Genomic DNA, 18,517 nt, shown 5'->3' with positions numbered 1-18,517 from the left:
GAAGGTATGCGAACAATTTCAGTCACTACCAAGTTATTACTTGGATGTTCCTTTTATCCTCCCCAAACATAATCCAGAGTATCTAATCTGTTACTTTCAGCAAATTAAAGATTCATGAACCATACTTCTTTATTGCTTCCCAGGCTTCTTTGATCTAAGGGAATCTACAGGTGTGTGTTACCCTTGTACTTTTTGCTACTTTTTGCTACAAGGAAGAACAGGAGGAAATTAAAGGCGTGGAAACATTTGGAAACATTTGTTCCCATCAATAAGCCAGTTCATAGATGGAAGCCAACACAGTATGTATTCTGGAAAACAGGCATGTCCTCCTCATAACTAACCCCAAATTAGGGTATGTACGGTTAATGTACAGTTAATGACCTAGGTTTTAGTTACAACTGAGCAAGACTCAAATCAGCTATATGATCATAGGATGAGTCTTTAAAAAATTTTCAGCCTACTTTCTTACCTTTCAACTGGGAGTAAGGCTTGATTTGGAGAGTTAAATGAGGTCAGGTATACAAATTGGTACACTTTGTACCAGGGACTAGGAAGGTATTTCAGGGGACTGGAGTGTATACTTTGAACGCAAGGATTCCAGATTTAATCTTCCACATTATGTGGTCTCCTGAACACAGCCCAGAGCTACCCCCAAGTACTGAGCAAGGAGCCATCTCCAACCATCTCCATCACTAGTTACAGTCCCCCACCTCCAAAAGAAATAAAAAAATCTTTTTTCTAGAAGAGTAGTCAAGTGCTCCACAAATGGTTTTCACTGATAGTATCACTGACTGATGAATGTACCAAATGCTCTACCACATAATCTAAAACCTCTGCCATATTGTTTGAGTCGAGTCGTTTCCAATGCATAGTTTAGGCTCCCACCCAGTTTTATGATTTGGGGGTGAGAGGGAGATTTGGGCCACACCTGGTGATGCTAGGAATGGAACTGGGATCAGCAGCTTACAAAGCACCTTAACATCTCCTTCCTCTCTGGTCCTCCCACTCATTTTTAAGCTTCCAGGGAGAACTCCTAAATGTGGCTAACATGGCTGTCTCACACGCAGGACACAATTTTGTATATAATGTATACTCAGTTCAGGTTTTTTCATGTTTATGAATTCTGGATGGATCCCAATTGACAGGAACACACGAGTTTCAAGACTGGAATTCATTGACCCATAAATGAATCTAGTCTTATTTATACTCTTCTTTTGGCTGGGCAGGGGTGTGAGCCACATCTTATAATACTCGGGGATTATTCCTGGTTCTAGGCTCAGAAGTGACCCCTGGTGGTACTTGAGAACCCACATACAGTGTTCAGGATCTAACTGGGGTTAGCCACATGCAACCTTATCTCCTGTACTATTTCTTTGGCCCTCATTTACGCTCTCTGCTAAGAAAACTGAAAGAGAATCGGCAACAAAGGCTATGAATTTGAGAGTGCCTGGTAGGCATTCATACTCTAAGAAGGGTCTTTCTCCAGTCCACTGCAAAGAACAAAATGTAGTAAGAGACAAGATGCTCTTCCTAGTAACATGGCTCAAAGGGCTGGAGGTAAAGGTATCTCATGGTCCCTTGAGCACCACCAGATGCACGCCCAACCCCCTGACCAAAAGTGAAAAAGATGGCCCTTCTCAACAACTCTCCCAGAAAAGGGAGGTACTCACCACAATGGGGGTGGAGACGAATTTGGCGCAGGCATACATCTTCAGGGGATGAGGGGCTGTGGCAGGAGAGCTAGAATTACAGAAGCAGCCTGTGAACATAGTTATTTATACACCGAAGTATGTCCTTATTAATAGAAAGGGCGCTCTGGAAAATTTGGATGGCCTGGAGAACAGAACGACTGACCTCAATTCATCAGCAAGTAGAATTAGAACCTTGAAGCCAAGATTCAGCATTTCCTTATTATCCCCTTGTTTGAACAAGTAGCCACTTGGTCCCACTGCTCTTTTCTATTCTATATACAGACTCTTACAGGTTGGCTTCTTTTTCTTTTTTTTTTTTTTTTGCTTTTTGGGTCACACCTGGCGATTCACAGGGGTTACTCCTGGCTCTGCACTCAGGAATCACCCCTGGCCGTGCTCAGGGGACCATATGGGATGCTGGGAATCGAACCCGGGTCGGCCGTGTGCAAGGCAAACGCCCTACCCGCTGTGCTACTGCTCCAGCCCCCGAAAAGGTTGGGTTCTTAAAGAGGATTTCCTCATGTCCTTTGCCTGTGTTCCTCAGTCTCTATTCAAAAGGAATCATGTTAGAGGCTGGAGAGATAGTATAGGAGGTAAGGCACTTACTTGCCCTGCATGCAGCTGCAGCAGCCACAACTCTGGTTCAAATTGTGGGCACTGAGGCCAGAGAGATAGTACAATGGGGAAAGTCCTTGCCTTGCACACAGCTGACCCAAGTTCAATCACTGGCACCCATATGGTCCCTGAGTTGGTGAGGAGTGATCCATAAGTGCAAAGCCAGGAGTAAGCCCTGATTACAGCAGGGTGTGCCTCCCCTCAAAACAAAAACCCAAAAACCCCAGGCATCATATATAGTTCTCTGAGACTGCCAGGAGTGACTCCTGAGCACAGAACCAGGTACAGCCAATAGAATGTGGACTTCAGGGGCCGGAGCGATAGCACAGCGGGTAGGGCGTTTGCCTTGCACGCGGCCGACCTGGGTTCGATCCCCGGCATCCCATATGGTTCCCCAAGCACTGCCAGGAGCAATTCCTGAGTGCAAAGCCAGGAGTAACCCCTGAGCATCGCTGGGTATGACCCAAAAAAGCAAAAAAAAAAAAAAAAAGAATGTGGACTTCAAACCAAAAATCAATCAAAAGGGGTCTGTAAAAATCTTTCTTTCTTAGAAATTTATTTCCTAATTATGTAGGAAGGGTATTAGATGTTCTCTATCATTTAATAATATACCTGTGGACCAAAACATGTAAGTGCTGTATAAAATCAGCCAATTATGTTAAACTAGCATACCTGCCTTTATTGTATTTGTAATCAGCCTCAATAGAAAGGCCCCGGAAGGTTTACTATTTTTTTTCCTAGAAAGCACATATGAATGCATTTTGTTTTGGTATTGTATTTATTCAATACAGTAGTTAGTCTTTTTTTTTAAAAAAAAGGAACCACTCTCAGTATTTAGGCCTTAAGAGTTCCTGGGATGAAGGTCCCTGGAGCCATAGTACAGCGGGTAGGGCATTTGCCTTGCATGTGGCCAACCCAGGTTTGATCCCTGGCATCCCATATGGTCCCCCCAACATGGCCAGGAGTTAATTCCTGAGTGCACAGCCAGAAGTAATCCCTGAGCATCACTGGGTGTGACCCCCCAAGAAAAACCCAAAAAAGTTACTGAGATTTTTGTTTTTGGCCACACTCAGAGGTACTCAGGGGATTCCCTGGCTCTGAGCTCCAGGATCACTCCTGAAGGTATTTGGGAGACCATATAGGGCACCAGGGAGCTACCTGGGGCCAGACGCATGCAAGGCATGTGTCTTACCTACCATACTATCTCTCTGGCTCCAGTTATTAATTTATTTTGGGGGAGGGGCCACACCTGGCAGTGCTCATAGCAATTCTTGGCTCTGCACTCAGGAATTACTGGTTAGTGCTTGGAGATCATATGGGAGAAAGATCGAACCTGTGTCAGCTGTGTGCAAGGCAAATGCCCTACCTTACTGTACTATCACTCCCGTCCACCCAATTATTTTTTTGACTATTGAGGTGGGGGTGGGGTGGTGAGAGCAAACACAACTCCGCACAACTACAAACTATGCAGTGGCGGTTCCCACATTAGAGAAAGAGCAGAAGCCACCATATTTAGAATGCAACGGACAAGCCACTCCTTGGGGAAAATCTACCTTTGTTGGTATGGTCTCTTCTCCTGCTCAGTGAGGTTTTAAAAACTCTCAAGGGATTGTTCAAGGCAAAAGCACTGGTAGAGTACCTAATAATGATTTTTACCGGAATTACCTGGCATTTTTGGATTCCTTGAAAACACTTCCATTTTCAATCAAAATCCAAAACCGGGGTTGGAGCGATAGGACAGCGGGCAATACTTTGCCTTGCATGCGGCCAGCCCAGGTTCGATCCCCATCACCCCATATGGTTACCTAAGCCGGCTAGGAGTGAGCACTGAGCCCTGCTGGGTGTGCCCCTCCCCCCCAAATCCTTTCCCAACACTGTCCCTACACCCCAAGGCTATTAAACATAGGCATCAGTGGAAAAGTGTAGTTGGGTGGATTAAGAACAAGCGAGGCGCTTAATGCCATCCTGGCACGCGGTGCATCCGCAACACGTGTAAGCGAGGGGCTCTGCACCCATGGTCACCTCGCCCTGTCCCGTCCGCACGTGTCACCCTGCCGTGACCGTTTCCTGACTTCAGATGCCTTGCACGCGGGACAGAGTGTGAGGCTCTCCATAACGCCTCGAGAGAGAACCCTGGCCGCAGCCGGGAGCGGGGGGCTCCCCTTCTGGCCCCGCCGCCCCCGGGGCACCCTCTGGCCCCGCTGCCCTCCTGCAACCCGGCCGGGGTGGGAGGGTCCGGCTCTGCGGCCGTGGCCTGCCCCGACGGCAGCCCGAGGGGGTGCGGGCCGGGGACCCCCGCGGGGCCGAGGAAGGCGCGCGGGGCCGGACGGGCGCAGCGAGGCGGGGAGCGGGGCAGCGGGGCAGCGGGCACGAGGGGGAGGAGAAGGCCGAGGCGGCGACAAGGAGCGCCCTGGGACCTGGCGGCGGCCAGTTCCCAGACACCCTCCCCCGAGCCCTCCAGAGACATCCAAGATGGCGCCACGCCCGCGCGGCTGGAGGTCAAGCACGCGCCGCGGGGGCGGCCGGGGTGCGGGGTCCCGGCGCCCAGGGGGGCTTGGGGGCCGCGACGGGGGCACGCAAGGTGAGGGCCTCGCAGCGTCCGCGCGAGGTGGGGCGGCCCGCGCGCGTGCGCGGCGCCCGACGGCCGCGAGGGCCCAAGGCCTTACCTGTTCCCAGGGCCGAGAAGACAGAGAGGGGCGGGGGGGAGGCGGGTAGAGGGGAAGCGAGGTAGCGCGCAGGCGCGGCCCGGACCAACGAGTCGCTCCGCCGCGGCTAGAGCGACTGCCGCGCGGAGGGGCGACCCAGGCGCCCACAGCGCCGCCTGCCAGCCCCGGTGAGGGTCGTCCGGACGGTTGCTCCACCTGGTGTCGGAGAGGAGGAACTGCAGGCCCAGTCGACCTTCGCCGAAGCGAGGACAAGTGGGGTAGTGTCAGCGGATCTGTAACGTGGCCTGCGGTTTGCTCCGCACAGCCTTTGGCATCTTGGCATCCGCGCGCCCCTTTTCCGAGCATGCGTCGTCACGTTGCCAAGAGGGAGAAAAAAAATTATCAACCCGGACATTCGCTGTGAAGTAACATAGAACTGGGACTGGGAGGCTCAGTGCCTAGGAAGAAGGCAAAGTAACGGGGGGTGGGGGGCCGGGGATGTTCATTATGGCTTGATCTTTGGAAAAACCTGCTCAGTGTGCGAAGAGTCAGCATAAGACCCCCGCTGCCTCACGTTTGTCTCCTTTTTTTTTTTTTTTCCAATTTGGTTATCAGCCACCAGCAAGGCAGAAGAGAGCGGCGAACGCTGACGGGGGGGCCCAAACGTCTTTCCTGAGCCCGTCTAGGAACAGCGGGCACCTGTGACCCGCACTCAGGTTGCAAGGTGACCCCCGCTCATGCAGGTGGTGCCTCTCCAAGCCCCCTCCTCCACGATCCCCCACCCCCGGCCCCCCTAAGGTCTTCTGGAGGCGGCCCCGCAGCCCTCCCCACGTGCCCTTTCGCACAGGCGCGGGCGTGGGGGCGCTCGGCTCGTCTCCTCGTCCTCTTTGTCTTCCCTACCCGGGTCCGGCCGGCCGGCCCCCTCGCCCTCGTGTCCAGACCCCGGCCGTCTCGGGCGTGGCGGCACGAGAAAGACGGGGAAAGCTCACCAAACCCCCCTACAAAATTAAAAAAAAAAAAAAAAAAGAAAGAAAAGAAAAAAGCAAAAGCAAACGCCGTGGCTGTAAATAAAGCCAAATCCGCCACCCTCGGAGGGGCCGTTTGTCCTCCCCTCCTTGGCCCCGTCCTTCCCGCCGCCCCCGCCCTGCTCGCGGGCCCCGCGGCGCCCCGGCCCCGAGCTCCTCCATTTAATCGGATTTGGGAGAAGGGGAGGATAAATCACGGCAGCAGCTTTACGGTCCCGGAGGAGACGCGAGCCGCGGCCAGGCACACCCCGGCCGGCGATAAAACCCGCCGCTGAAAGCCCGCGGAGCAATTTCCCGGGACCCCGAGCGACGCCATTACAGGAATGTAATTTTGCCCGGATGAGGCCCCGAGTTTAATTATCCTCGCGGAGGAATTTCAATGCGGCCAATCCATCTTGCAGGCGCGCGGCAGAGGGATTTATATGGGCCCGTTATTTCACACCGCTCCTCCATCTGCATTTTTATGGCCCCGCGCGCCGGCGAGGGCGGGCGCCGCGCAGGGCAGAGTCGGGGAGCGGGCGCGGCCCGGCCCGCTCGGCCCGAGCAGCCCCGGCTCCGGCGGGGCGCGGAGCCCGCGGCCTCCCCGGCGCCTTCCTGCAGCCTCTCGCCGCTGTCGCTGGCCGGCTTGGAAGCGGGGGGTGGGGAAGAGGGAGGAAGGGAGCCGGGGTTCGTGGGAATCAACAGGTATTTCCCCAGGAGCCGGCGGGGCCGGGCACCCAGAGCACTTGCCGCGAGCAAGGGAAGACAGGCCTGCAGGGAGCACCCCGAGCGCCCCCAGACGCCCACCCCACTGCCCCAGTTATTCTAGTCCCCAGCTTCAACCGAGCCAGAAAGCACGTGGGTCTTTTTGTTTGTTTTTTCTTTTTTGGGGTCACAACCGGCAATGCACAGGGCTTACTCCTGGCTCTGCACTCAGGAATTACTCCTGGCGGTGCTCAGAGGACCATATGGGATGCTGGGAATTGAACCCGGGTCGGCCGCATGCAAGGCAAACGCCCTCCTCGCTGTGCTATTGCTCCAGCCCCCAAGCACGTGGGTCTCAGGAGCCTCTGCCTCTAAATGATTTTGCAGCTGTTTGGAACGACCGTTTCGGCCCCTCTCATATATTACTCAAAAATAAAAATAAATAAACACCCCCCCAGAACCCCAAACTTTAGGAGAACTGGAGAAGGGCCCCCCAAGGCAGCAAACTCCGTGGAAGCCTGTGTGTTCAATTCTCTCTGATCCCGCATTCAGTGGTGGGCCCTGGATTAGACAAACCCTAGTTCCCAAGCCAGTACAAGATCTTGGAAAAAAAAAAAAAAACTTCTCTCTCCATCGATTCTCTCCTACAAAAATTAAGATTTATATGGCTTACCCCACAGCTAATATGAAACCAGGTGGTGTTAAAAATAGCAGGACTCTGGGAACTCAGTAAGTGTTCAATAAATGCTAGCGATAATAATATTGTAACTATTATTATTCGGTTCAACATTGTGACACACTGTTTGCACTGCTTCCTAGAGACTATTGCTAGGTTCTTGCAGTGATGCTGCCTCGGAATATTAACTGAACTTTCTTTCACACCTACACATAAGATCATGAAATACAAAGTATTTGACAGGCTGCTGGGGGGAAATCTGCAGGAAGGGCTGAGAATCCCAGGAGTTACTGCAATTAAGTCCAAGTAAGTACTATTAACCAGGTCTGAAATCAGAAATTACATCTGTAATTAAATTAGGGGAACAGAGCTATTGCAAAAATCGGATGAGGTTTGTGAGGAAGGGATAAACTGGAAAACAACAAAAATGATCCACGAGAACATTAGCTAAGAATATAGGGGTCTTTTCTGCACCCTCTAGGGAAAGCAGGAGTTCAGGAAAGAAAGGGTGTGGAACCAGAACTATCCTTGCCAATCAATCCTTTTCTTTTCCTGCCAGACCATGTAACAAGGCTGGCGTGATTGGCCAGTTTTTCTAATGACTCTTAGTGGCAGATTCTGACTGGTTAGCAGCCGCCCTACATAGTGGTGGGGAAAAAATGAGATTGATCAGTTCTTCCTTAGGATTGGTTAACAACCCTCAGGAGGCCCAGAGACGCATTTTGATGAACTGGATAGGCTAGGAGGGAGGTCCAGCACCTGGCATACAGAAATTCTGAGCGTTCTTTTCCACAAAGGTCACCAAGAGTCTTGATGGACGTGCCTGTTTGCCTTTGGATGAGAAACACAGTAGCTTAGAGAAGAAAAAAAAATCAAAAGAATCCTGCAGGCTTGTCACAGTTCAATTGAAACTCCAATCAGAAACAGATTATAGAAAGAAACTTAATAGGGGGGAAAAAAAGTAGGACAGAGAGAAACAATTAAAAAAATTGCCAGAGAGAAAAGGGTTTTAATAATTGTTTTTCATTCCAGATGGTTTAAGATGAGGCTACTTTATGATGCATTTTGCTAGATGCACGTGTTGCCAATAAACAGTGTGGCAACAACAGCTGTCAACTAGATCTTTCCCCCTCCCTTAGCTGTGGGGGCCACACCTGGTGCTCAGGAGCCTCCAGAACCACACCCAGCATTGCTCTAGAAGCCATGTCGTGCTCAGGGGGCCTTTCCTGCAGAACAGAGCCCAGACCCTAGCATATGGCAGGTGCGAGCATGTCCCTAGTCCCCAAACAGCTTTTTGGAGGCAGGAGTCTGAGAATCTAGTTTCAGCCCTGCTACCATCTGAGTGGCTATTCCTCTCTCAAAGATGCCCCAGCTTCCTTATTTGGAAAAATCATGGAAAGAAGTAACTTGCACGTTTCTAGCCCTTGTCAATTTTCGAGAACCATCTTTCTGCTGAATAGGCAATTTTGTATATGCAAAAGTGGTATCTGTGCTGGGGTGTAGAGAAGAGAGTGCAGTGCGAAAGGTACTTTGGTGATATCTATGGGGGCATAGGGTTGGAGCTGCAGTACTTAGGAGCTGTGGTACTCAGAAGTTCTCTCTATCTCTACTGTTTAGTTCTGGCATAGTTCCTGGTTCTGTGCTCAGGAGTGACCCCTGGCGGTGCTCCAAGGATCATGCATGCACCTGGGACTCCATCTGGGGTCAGTTATCAGTCCTTACCTTCTGTACTAACCCTTAGGCCCCCAGAAATGGTATCTTTGCTCAGCTAGTAAAAACTTATGGATGGAGAGATAATACAGCAGGTAGGGTGCTTGTCTGATACACGACTGACCCAGGTTCAATCCCTAGCACCATATATGGTCTCTGCAAGCCCCACCAGATGTGATGCCTGAGCACAGAGCCAGGAGTAAGTCCTAAGCACAGCCAGGTGTTTCCCTTGGTCCCACCTCCCAAACACTTCTTAGGTCTCGAGTGCCTCTATTTTTCTGGGATGGCTCATTTCAAGTTCCTGACACTCCTAGTCATTGACAGATTTTTCTATTGCTTGCTAAAGCAGTGTGCCGATTTTGAGCCCTCTGCTTTTGGAGAAAGAAAACAGGAAGTGAAAGGGGGAAGAGTTATTAGAATCCAGGCTTCTAAGCTGTAGCAATAGTACAGTGGGTAGGGCACTAGGTTTGCATGCAGCTGACCAAGGTGCAATCCCTGACACCCCAGACGGTCTCTCAAGCTTGCCAGGAGTGATCCCTGAGAACCACCAGGAGTAAGCCCTGAGCACTACCAGGCATGGCTCCAAACCAAACAAATAATAAAAAAAGAATTCAGGCTTCTGAGAAAGAGGTTGTAATTAGTTTGAGAATGAGAGCTGGTGTCAGAAGGATGACTAAGTCAGTTTTTAATAAGAGTACAAGTTCCAATGAATTTGTGCATGTTCTATATATTTGTCTAGAAGTCACGGTGAAGTATCAATGTGAACAGTTTTGCTCTCTGCCATTTGGTGACTACCAACCCAAGGAACATATACAGACAAAACAGAAAAAAAAAAAGACTTCATGTTATATAATGAAGATCAAAGCACAACAAACTAGGAATCTGAATCAAGGCTTTATTTTTTATTTTATTTTACTTTATTTTTGCTTTTTGGGTCACACCCGGCGTTGCACAGGGGTTACTCCTGGTTCTACACTCAGGAATTACTCCTGGCGGTGCTCAGGGGACCATATGGGATGCTGGGATTTGAACCCAGGTCGCAGCGTGCAAGGCAAACGCCCTATCCGCTGTGCTATTGCTCCAGCCCCTGAATCAAGGCTTTAGAATACTAATAATAATGTGACTTTTTCCCCCTTTGTCTTTTAGCCACACATAGCAGTGCTCTGGGGCTGTTCCCACTGTTCAAGGGTCAGTCCCCAGGTATGCAAGCGACAAGGTGGTTCCGGGTATGGAACCATCCTTGGGTCATCTCCCTGAGCACCTGCAACTTTTTTGGTGTTGATGGTGGGGGTTGTTGGGGCCATATCTAGCAGTCCTGTTCCTGGTTCTGAGTTCATGAGTCCCTCCTACCAGTGCTCAGGCCATATGTAAGCACTGCACTGTCGTCCCATTATTCATCGATTTGCTCCAGTGGGCACCCATAAAGTCTCCATTGTTAGATTTGTTACTGTTTTTGGCATATCAAATATGCCACGTGTAGCTTGCCAGGCTCTGCTGTGCGGAGGGAGGGATACTCTTGGTAGCTTTCCGGGTTCTCCAAGAGGGACGGAAGAATTGAACCCTGGGGCTGGAGCAATAGCACAGCGGGTAGGGCATTTGCCTTGCACGCGGCCGACCCGGGTTCGATTCCCAGCATCCCATATGGTCCCCTGAGCACCGCCAGGGGTGATTCCTGAGTGCAGAGCCAGGAGTAACCCCTGTGCATCGCCAGGTGTGACCCAAAAAGCAAAAAAAAAAAACAAACAAAAAGAATTGAACCCAGGTCAGCCACATGCAACGCAAAAGCCCTATCCGCTGTGCTATTGCTCCGTAGTACAGCGAATATTTTTCTTTCTTTTTGGGTCACACCCGGCGATGCTCAGGGGTTACTCCTGGCTTTGCACTCAGGAATTACTCCTGGCGGTGCTTGGGGGACCATATGGGATGCCGGGGATCGAACCCGGGTCGGCCGCGTGCAAGGCAAACGCCCTACCCGCTGTGCTATCGCTCCGGCTCCCAATACAGCGAATTTTTTTAAATATTATTTTTATTGAATCACCATGAGATATAGACCATTACAAAGCTGTACATGATTGGGTTTCAAGAACAGGGAATTTGAATGGGGGTTGGCTACAAATAATGTGGGTGTCTTTACCCTGTGCTACTTCTCTGGCTCTTTGGAACATAACTTTACTTCTCTGTACTTAAGTTTTCCTCACCTGCAAAACATAGGAAAACACTCTGGGGGTATTAAATCATCTCAGCTTTAAATATAAATAGCATTGGTTTGTCCTTCCTAGTTGGCCCTTATTGCATGTGACTTCAAGTTACTGACTAATGTTTTATTGAGCATCTACTATGTGCAAGATGTTGTCCCACATATTGTGAGTGGGAATTGTAAAAAGGAAAGAATAATCCTTATCTTCATAAATGTATAATCAGTAAGAAAGATGTGCACATATATAACTAATAATATGCAGCAATATTTAGTAGATAGATGGGAGACAGGAGTCAAAGACAGCATGCTTTCTAGCTAGAATGACCTATGGACACCATGATTAAAGGAAGTTTTTTCTCCTTCTTTTAACAAATTTGAAATATTTGAGTCATATAAAAGGATGCACTTCAATCTATTGGATATGAAATACTATTTCATGGTGGTTTGAATTTTTATTGGCCTGATTATTAATGAGGTTGAGCATCTTTTCATATATTTATTGACCACTCATGTTTCCTCTTCTGTGAAATACCTACTCCTATATGTCTTTTGCTCATTTTTCTATTGGAATTTTGTCATCTTCCTATTGATTTGGGGGAATTAACAAATATATATAGCCCAGGACTGATCCTTTGTTAGTGGATGTTGTCTCCTTCCAGTTTGTGGAGGGGCTGGATTTTAGTAGAGGCTTAAAGGATGGATGATTTTCGTTCCAGCTCAGAGTCCTCATTTAGTTGCATTAATTAATTCTTAATTCATTCATCAAATATTTATTGAAAGTCTAAGCAGACATTCTAGTAGACACTGAGAATACAAATACATCCCGTATTTATTCACCCCTTAGCACTCCCAAAATTGACTTTGATCCAAACCACTGACATCACTTGCTGGACCACTACCACAGCCTCCTAGCTGGCCTTCCAGAATTCACTCAGGTCTTTTACCACACTATTCTCCACACCAAATATTTTTTTTTCCAGAAAAGTTCATGCAATTTAATTTATTTGCTTATTTTTGATTTGGGACTACACCAAGCAGTGCTCCAGGGTTATTTCCACCTCAGAGCTTAGGGGTCATGTCTTCTTCGGTGGTACTTGGTGCCCCTATGCAGTGCCCAGAATTGAACCCAGGCCCCAGATGCAAAGATCTACTCTCTCTCCCTAGTTCCTATTTTAGTTGTGAGTGTGTGTGCTTACATGATCATGTGCACACCACACCTGACAGTGCTCAGGGCTACTCCAAGCTCAGTGCTCATGGGTTCCTCAGGTGGTACGCAGGGCCCCAAGTGGTTCCAGTGATCAAATGAAGAGCTCCTGTGGACAAAGCTTCTGCTCGGCCCATTCAGCTGTCTCTCCTGGCCACTGGAGGAGTTTTATTCGGTGAGAGAGCAGAAGGATGTTTCCTGGAGTAGGAGCAGTGAGTACAAGGGCTTTGGAGTAAGGGGGTAAGTGCTCTCTTCCAGGACATGTAGGAACTTTAATGTGGTCCAAATGCTGTGGGCATGGCAGGGTACAGAGAGATGAAATGGATGGCGAGTGACTAGATCCTGAAGCATGTTACCATTAACCTATTAAGCATGTTACTAAGGCAACGAAGGGTTGGAGAGAGAGTATTTGCCTTGCATGTGGCCAATTCAGTTTCAATCCAGCTCAACACAACATATGGTCCCCTGAACATATCAGAAGTGACCTTCGTCCAGAGCTGGGAGTAGCCACTGAGCACCGACATGTGTGCCCCCCCCCCAAAAAAAAAGTTAACACAATTGAATTTTATCTAGAAAGAAGCATGAAATATCTTACATAGGAGAGTGGAAAACTCAAATTCCCATTTTTTAAATTTATTTATTTATTTATTTATAGCACAGCAGGTAGGGTGTTTGCCTTGCACGTGGCTGACCCGGGTTCAATCCCCAGCATCCCATATGGTCCCCTGAGCACCGCCAGGAGTCATTCCTGAGTGCAGAGCCAGGAGTAACTCCTGTGCATTGCCAGGTGTGACCCAAAAAGCAAAAAAGCAAAAACAAACAAAAAATAATAAAAAATATTTATTTATTTCTTGGTTTGGGACCACACCCAGTGGAGCTCAGGGGTGACTCCTGGCTCTGCACTCAGGAATTACTCCTAGAAATCTTCGGGGATCACATGGGGTGCTGGGCATTGAACCCAGGCTCTACCCACTGTGTTATCATCTCGGCCCAGATTCCCATCTTGAAAAGGTCATTCTAATCCTACCACAGAGAACAGACAAGGGGAGGGCAGAGTCTGGGTCTGGGATGCGGTTGGAGGCTATTCCAGAAGGCAGGAGTAACCTAAACTCTGAGGCGCTAGTGGAGAGGGGGGGAAGTATCCAGAGCTCAAGAAATTTGCAAAGAACTGCAAGGCCTCAGTGGTTGTAGTGGTGGGGGATGAAGTAGAAGAGAGGAATGAAGGGGCCAGAGCCCTACAGTGGGTAGGGCATTTGCCTTGCACACAGTTGACCCGGGTTCAATCTCCGGTACCCCATATGGTGCCCCAAGTCCACCAGGAGTAATTCCTGCGTAAATCCTGCCAGGTGTGGCCCAAAATTCTAAGAAGAGAGACAAGAATGGTGCTCAGTTTTGTGACTGGAGGCCCTGAGTGGGGTCCTTCTCCAACTCAGGCTTCCCCCTCCACATCCCAGAAGACTCCCAAGAATCTCCACAACTTTGGACCCCTTCCTCCAACCCACCTCTAAACTTTGTCCTTCACCCGAGGACCTTGCCTTAATCTCTGCCCCCCCCCTTTTTTTGCTTTTTGGGTCACACCCGGGGATGCTCAGGGGTTACTCCTGGCTCTACACTCAGGAATTACTCCTGGCGGTGCTCAGGGGACCATATGGGATGCTGGGAATCGAAGCCAGATTGGCCGAGTGCAAGGCAAATGCCCTACCCACTGTGCTATCGCTCCAGCCCCATTAATCTCCCCTTTCTTCTGGGTTCTTTGCCCTCAGTTTTCTCGCCACTAAATGAAATTGAAACCGTCATGGATCCCCATGGTTCTGTCCTGACTTTTCCACCCGCGGCTTTTCTGCCTTGACTACATTGGTCCCTCACCCCAACAAGGAGCTTCCCCTCGTGTTTCTCCACAGAGATGGAGAGAGCATTTCGGCTCAGGGGAGTTATTGACAAGTGCTGTCTGAGGCCTGCAGACTTAAAGACAGAAGGATAATAGCAGGACAGAGGCGACCCTGAGGAGATGCTGTGCCTTAGTTAGAGCCTCCACAGGCTGGGAAGAGCAACGCAAGACTTGGCGGTTTGGAAGGCTATATCACTGTATCACTGTCACTGTCATCCTGTTCGTAGATTTACTCAAGTGGGTACCAATAATGTCTCTTCCTCTAGCCCTGAGATTTTAGCATCCTTTCCTTACTCGTTTTTCCCAACGATTGGAGGCTCTTTCAGGGTCAGGGGAATGAGACCTATCATTACTGTTTTTTGGCATATCGAATATGCCATGGTAGCTTGCCAGGATCTGCCCGTGCGGGCGGGATACTTTTGGTAGCTTGCCGGGCTCTCCAAGAGGTATGTGTAAACTCCATCAAATATGGTGTGGTAATTGTGGAAAATGGATAGGAAGTGTCTTATAATGTGTCCAGAAATCGGCCTGGAGCATGGTGGCAGTTGGGTAGTGGAGGTCGGCTGCTGGGGTTGGGTCCCTTGGGCCGGGGAGGGTTCTCACCTGCCCCCTCTGGAGCACCCCAAGTGAAAACAGCCTGGTGCGGAGTCCTTTTCTTTTGCAGTAAGCTGAGAGCTATATGTGAAAGGAGGATTTGCTAAATTGTAAGGATGGAGAGGGACTAATGGCTTGATGGGCAAGTCCACAGACTTTTTAGTTATACGGATAGAAGGTGGAAGGACCAGAGGAATAGAATCAGTGAGATGAACTGATTAGCCCATTCTAATATTTTAGGGGCCTAGGACAAGAGAAGCAAATATAGGCCTACACACCAAAGGTAAAAGTCATAAATCAAATCTAATGAACAGTTAATAAAATATGGTCTACCTCCTTACTGTGACAAGCATATCAAGATTAGCTTGAAGATTTCTACTAGGAATTATGGGATTCCCCAGCCTCTGCCTGACCACAGGTTCTTGTTCTACTCTGGGCTCTGTTCTTTCACCTGCGGGTTCTCACCCACTATGCGTGCTTGGGGCACCACACATCTAAACTCCATCCACAGATCAGTCACTTGGTGGGAGATGCCTCCCAACAGTTCCCTCTAGAACTGTTCCCTCTAGGTCTTCTAGATGATTGAACTCCAGGAAGAGACACTGGAAATGGTTTGGGCTGCTTGGCAGGAAGTTCTGACAACTCAGCTGGAGCCGAGTTCACTAGAGCAAGGCTTCTTAAATTTTTTCACTTTAAGGAGCTGGAATGGTAATACAGTTAGTAGGGCACTTGCCTTGCATATGGCCAACTCAGGATCAATCCCCAGCATCCCATATGGTCCCTTCCAAGCCTGCCAAGTTATTCCTAAATGCAGAGCCAGGAGTAACCCCTCAGCATTGCTGGGTGTGACCTCCAAACAAACACAAAAATAAAACAAAAACCTTTTTCCACATGAGATCCCAATTTCACTCAGGATGTTTATGCAACCCTGCGTATATAGGTATACAAAATAAGCGTACAAATCAGATATCACTATAATCAGTCATCAAGAGATATATTTTATTTTGTTTTGTTTTGAATGACTGTTTTCAGGGATTACTCCTGGCTTTACACTTAAGGTTCACTCCTGGAGTACTCGGGAGCCCATTTGGGGTTCCAGGGATCAAACCCAGGTCAGCCACATGCAAAGCGAGCACTCTACCTGCTGTATTATGGCTCTGTCCTTCTAAAACAAACTTTTCAAAGTTAGGGGCTATAGCAATAGTATAGTGGATAGCGCACTTGCCTTGTGTATGGATGACCTGGGAAAGAGCCCATAAAGTCTCCCTAGCCACACCAGGAGTAATCCCTGAGCACAGAGCCAGGAATAAGCCCTGAGAATTGCCAGACACGAACACAGAGCAAAACAAAATAAAAGTAATGCAACTAGGGCTGGAGAGGTAGTATAGTGGGTAGGGCATTTGCCTTGCATGTGACCAACCCAGGTTCGATTCCCAGCATCTCATATGGTCCTGAGCACCACCAGGAGTAATTCCTGAGTGCAGAGCCAGGAGTAACCCCTGTGCATAGCCGGGGTTTATTTATTTCCAAAAAGCAATAAATAAATAAATAAATAAATAAATGTAATGCAATTCCATACACTCTAAAGGGAGGCATGAGCCCTGGGCAGGTGCATCTCCTTGGACTTTAGATGAGTTATCCTCTCTCTGGAGAAGGGGGACTAGAAAAACAACACCTAGGATAGAGGTTCCTCTTGGTAGGTCTACAGAGATAAACTCCAAAATAGTATATTCCGGGTTCAAATCTTTAATATAGGGACATTTGTTTGCTGTTCTTTGAATCTGAGTTTCTCTCTTTCTCTCTCCCTTTCTCTTTCTCTCTCTCTCCCCTGCCCTCTTTTCCTCCCTCCCTCTCTCTTTCCCTCTCTTTTGTTTAGGGCCACACTTGGCAGTGCTCAGAACTACCCCTGACTCAGTATTCAGGGGCCATTTCTGGTGTGCCCAGGGAACCACATATGATGCCAGGGATGGAGCCCAACCTCTGCACTATCTCTCCACCCCATTCTCTTCCTTCTCCCTTGCCCCCTCTTTCATTTACATACCTCTCCTACTTCTAGTCCCTTTGTGCCTTTATGATTATTAGAAGCTGGACCTGCACACTTCAGTCACCAACTGACACCCTTTCGGTGACGAGATGCTGGCAAGCCCCAGTGGTGACACTTCCGGAATCCCAATGTACACCTGGGATAGGGTTGCTTGGAAGAACGGGGCTTTGCAACTGAACTATCAGCCAGTTTCTGTGCCTTGGTTTGTTTACTCGTAAAATGCAGATAGTAATATCTATCTTACAGGGTTGTGGTGGGGATTAGATAAGCTAATGTGTGCCGAGCACCAGGTATTTGATAAATACCACTCAGTCCACATTGTTTTTCTTCCCACCCGCTATCACATCACCTTCAAAACAAGCATGGCAGACCAGGGATGTGGCTTGGCGGATAGAACACCTGCCTTTTATGTGAGAAGCTCTAGGTTCAAATCCTAGCACCACATACACATATGCACACACACACACACACACACACACACACAAAACAGAACTGAAGAAAGTAACTATGGAAGTGAGTTGGGGGGAGGTAGGAAGTCTTTTATTTATTTTCTTTTTCGGCCTTGGCTGTCTGGGGAGGATATATCTGAGAAAAAGGAGTTTATAAAGGAGACGGTAATCTAGGCAGTAATGATCTCAGTTTAGGCTGGGACCATGTGGTAGAAAGAGAAAGAGAAGTTGTTTTGAATACTGATAAAGGAAAAATGGTAATGACATAATGGCTTTTACAATCTGTTTTGTTGGCTACAGCAGCTGGTGATTGTTTTGATTTGGTTTTCAGGTTAAGATAGGAGAAGAAGGTGTGAATAATGTAAAACAGAGCAGTTAAGCATCATTTCTTGGTGACCAGGAACAGAGAGATAGGATTGCAAACACATATGGATCTGCCTTTCAAATAAAGCAACTCTCTTTTAAGTCGCTCTTATATTGTTCCTAAACATGTACAGATTCTCACCATATGCTGTCACTCTTGCTGTTTCTGCAGCTGGAACGCTTGCTTTTTCTTGTGCTCTTCCAAATTCTGTTTTGTTTTTTTTTAATGTCAGGCCCATTCCTTCTGTGTTAAGCATTCCTGCCCACCACCTGCTCCCCCTAATCTATATCACCTAAAACTTATTCATGGTCTTAATATGTTTGTTTGTTTGGGCCAGGCCCAGCTGTGCTCAGGGATCACTTCTGACAGTGCTCACGGGACCATATGGGATGCCAGTGATTGAATGCAGTTCAGCCACAGGCAAGCCAAGTGCCTTGCTCGTTGTACTATCTCTGGCCCTGTGGTCTTAATTGGTCACTGTCTGGTCAAGTTCTCTTATTCTTTCAGGTGTGCAAGTTTTGTTTCCCCAAATCAAGTCTAAACTAATTAAAAGAGGGAAACTTCTGTTTCTCTTCCATTTCCCACGATGCCTGTGTATTCATTCAACATACATTTATTGAATCCCTGAGTCTGAACTGTGTTAGGTGCTGATGATACAAAGATGAATAATTGGTGCCAGGGGAAAAGCTTAGAGAACTGGATTGTTGTTCCCCAGCCTTACATAGGGTTGC

At 48.5% G+C, this 18,517-nt stretch overlaps 1 protein-coding gene across 2 annotated transcripts in view; it reads right to left on the bottom strand.

The window, feature by feature from the left end:
- The window catches only part of ATP5MC2 (ATP synthase membrane subunit c locus 2), a 214,826-nt gene that overhangs the window by 4,857 nt on the left and 191,452 nt on the right, over nucleotides 1–18,517 (bottom strand). The window contains exons 1-2 of one of the 2 annotated variants that reach the window (XM_055125752.1): nucleotides 2,298–2,323; nucleotides 1,671–1,740 (exon numbers count right to left, since the gene is read on the bottom strand). In XM_055125752.1, coding sequence (XP_054981727.1) covers nucleotides 1,671–1,740; nucleotides 2,298–2,308 — 81 coding nt within the window. In that variant the 5' untranslated portion in view covers nucleotides 2,309–2,323. Of the gene's footprint in view, nucleotides 1–1,670; nucleotides 1,741–2,297; nucleotides 2,324–18,517 lie in introns of those variants that run through there. The other variant, XM_055125751.1, reaches the window with a different exon arrangement.

Source organism: Sorex araneus, chromosome 2 (genome assembly GCF_027595985.1).
Source record: "Sorex araneus isolate mSorAra2 chromosome 2, mSorAra2.pri, whole genome shotgun sequence".
NCBI lineage: Eukaryota > Metazoa > Chordata > Mammalia > Eulipotyphla > Soricidae > Sorex > Sorex araneus.
Note: the sequence above shows the minus strand (reverse complement) of the source record. Positions and strands in the feature narration are given on the sequence as shown.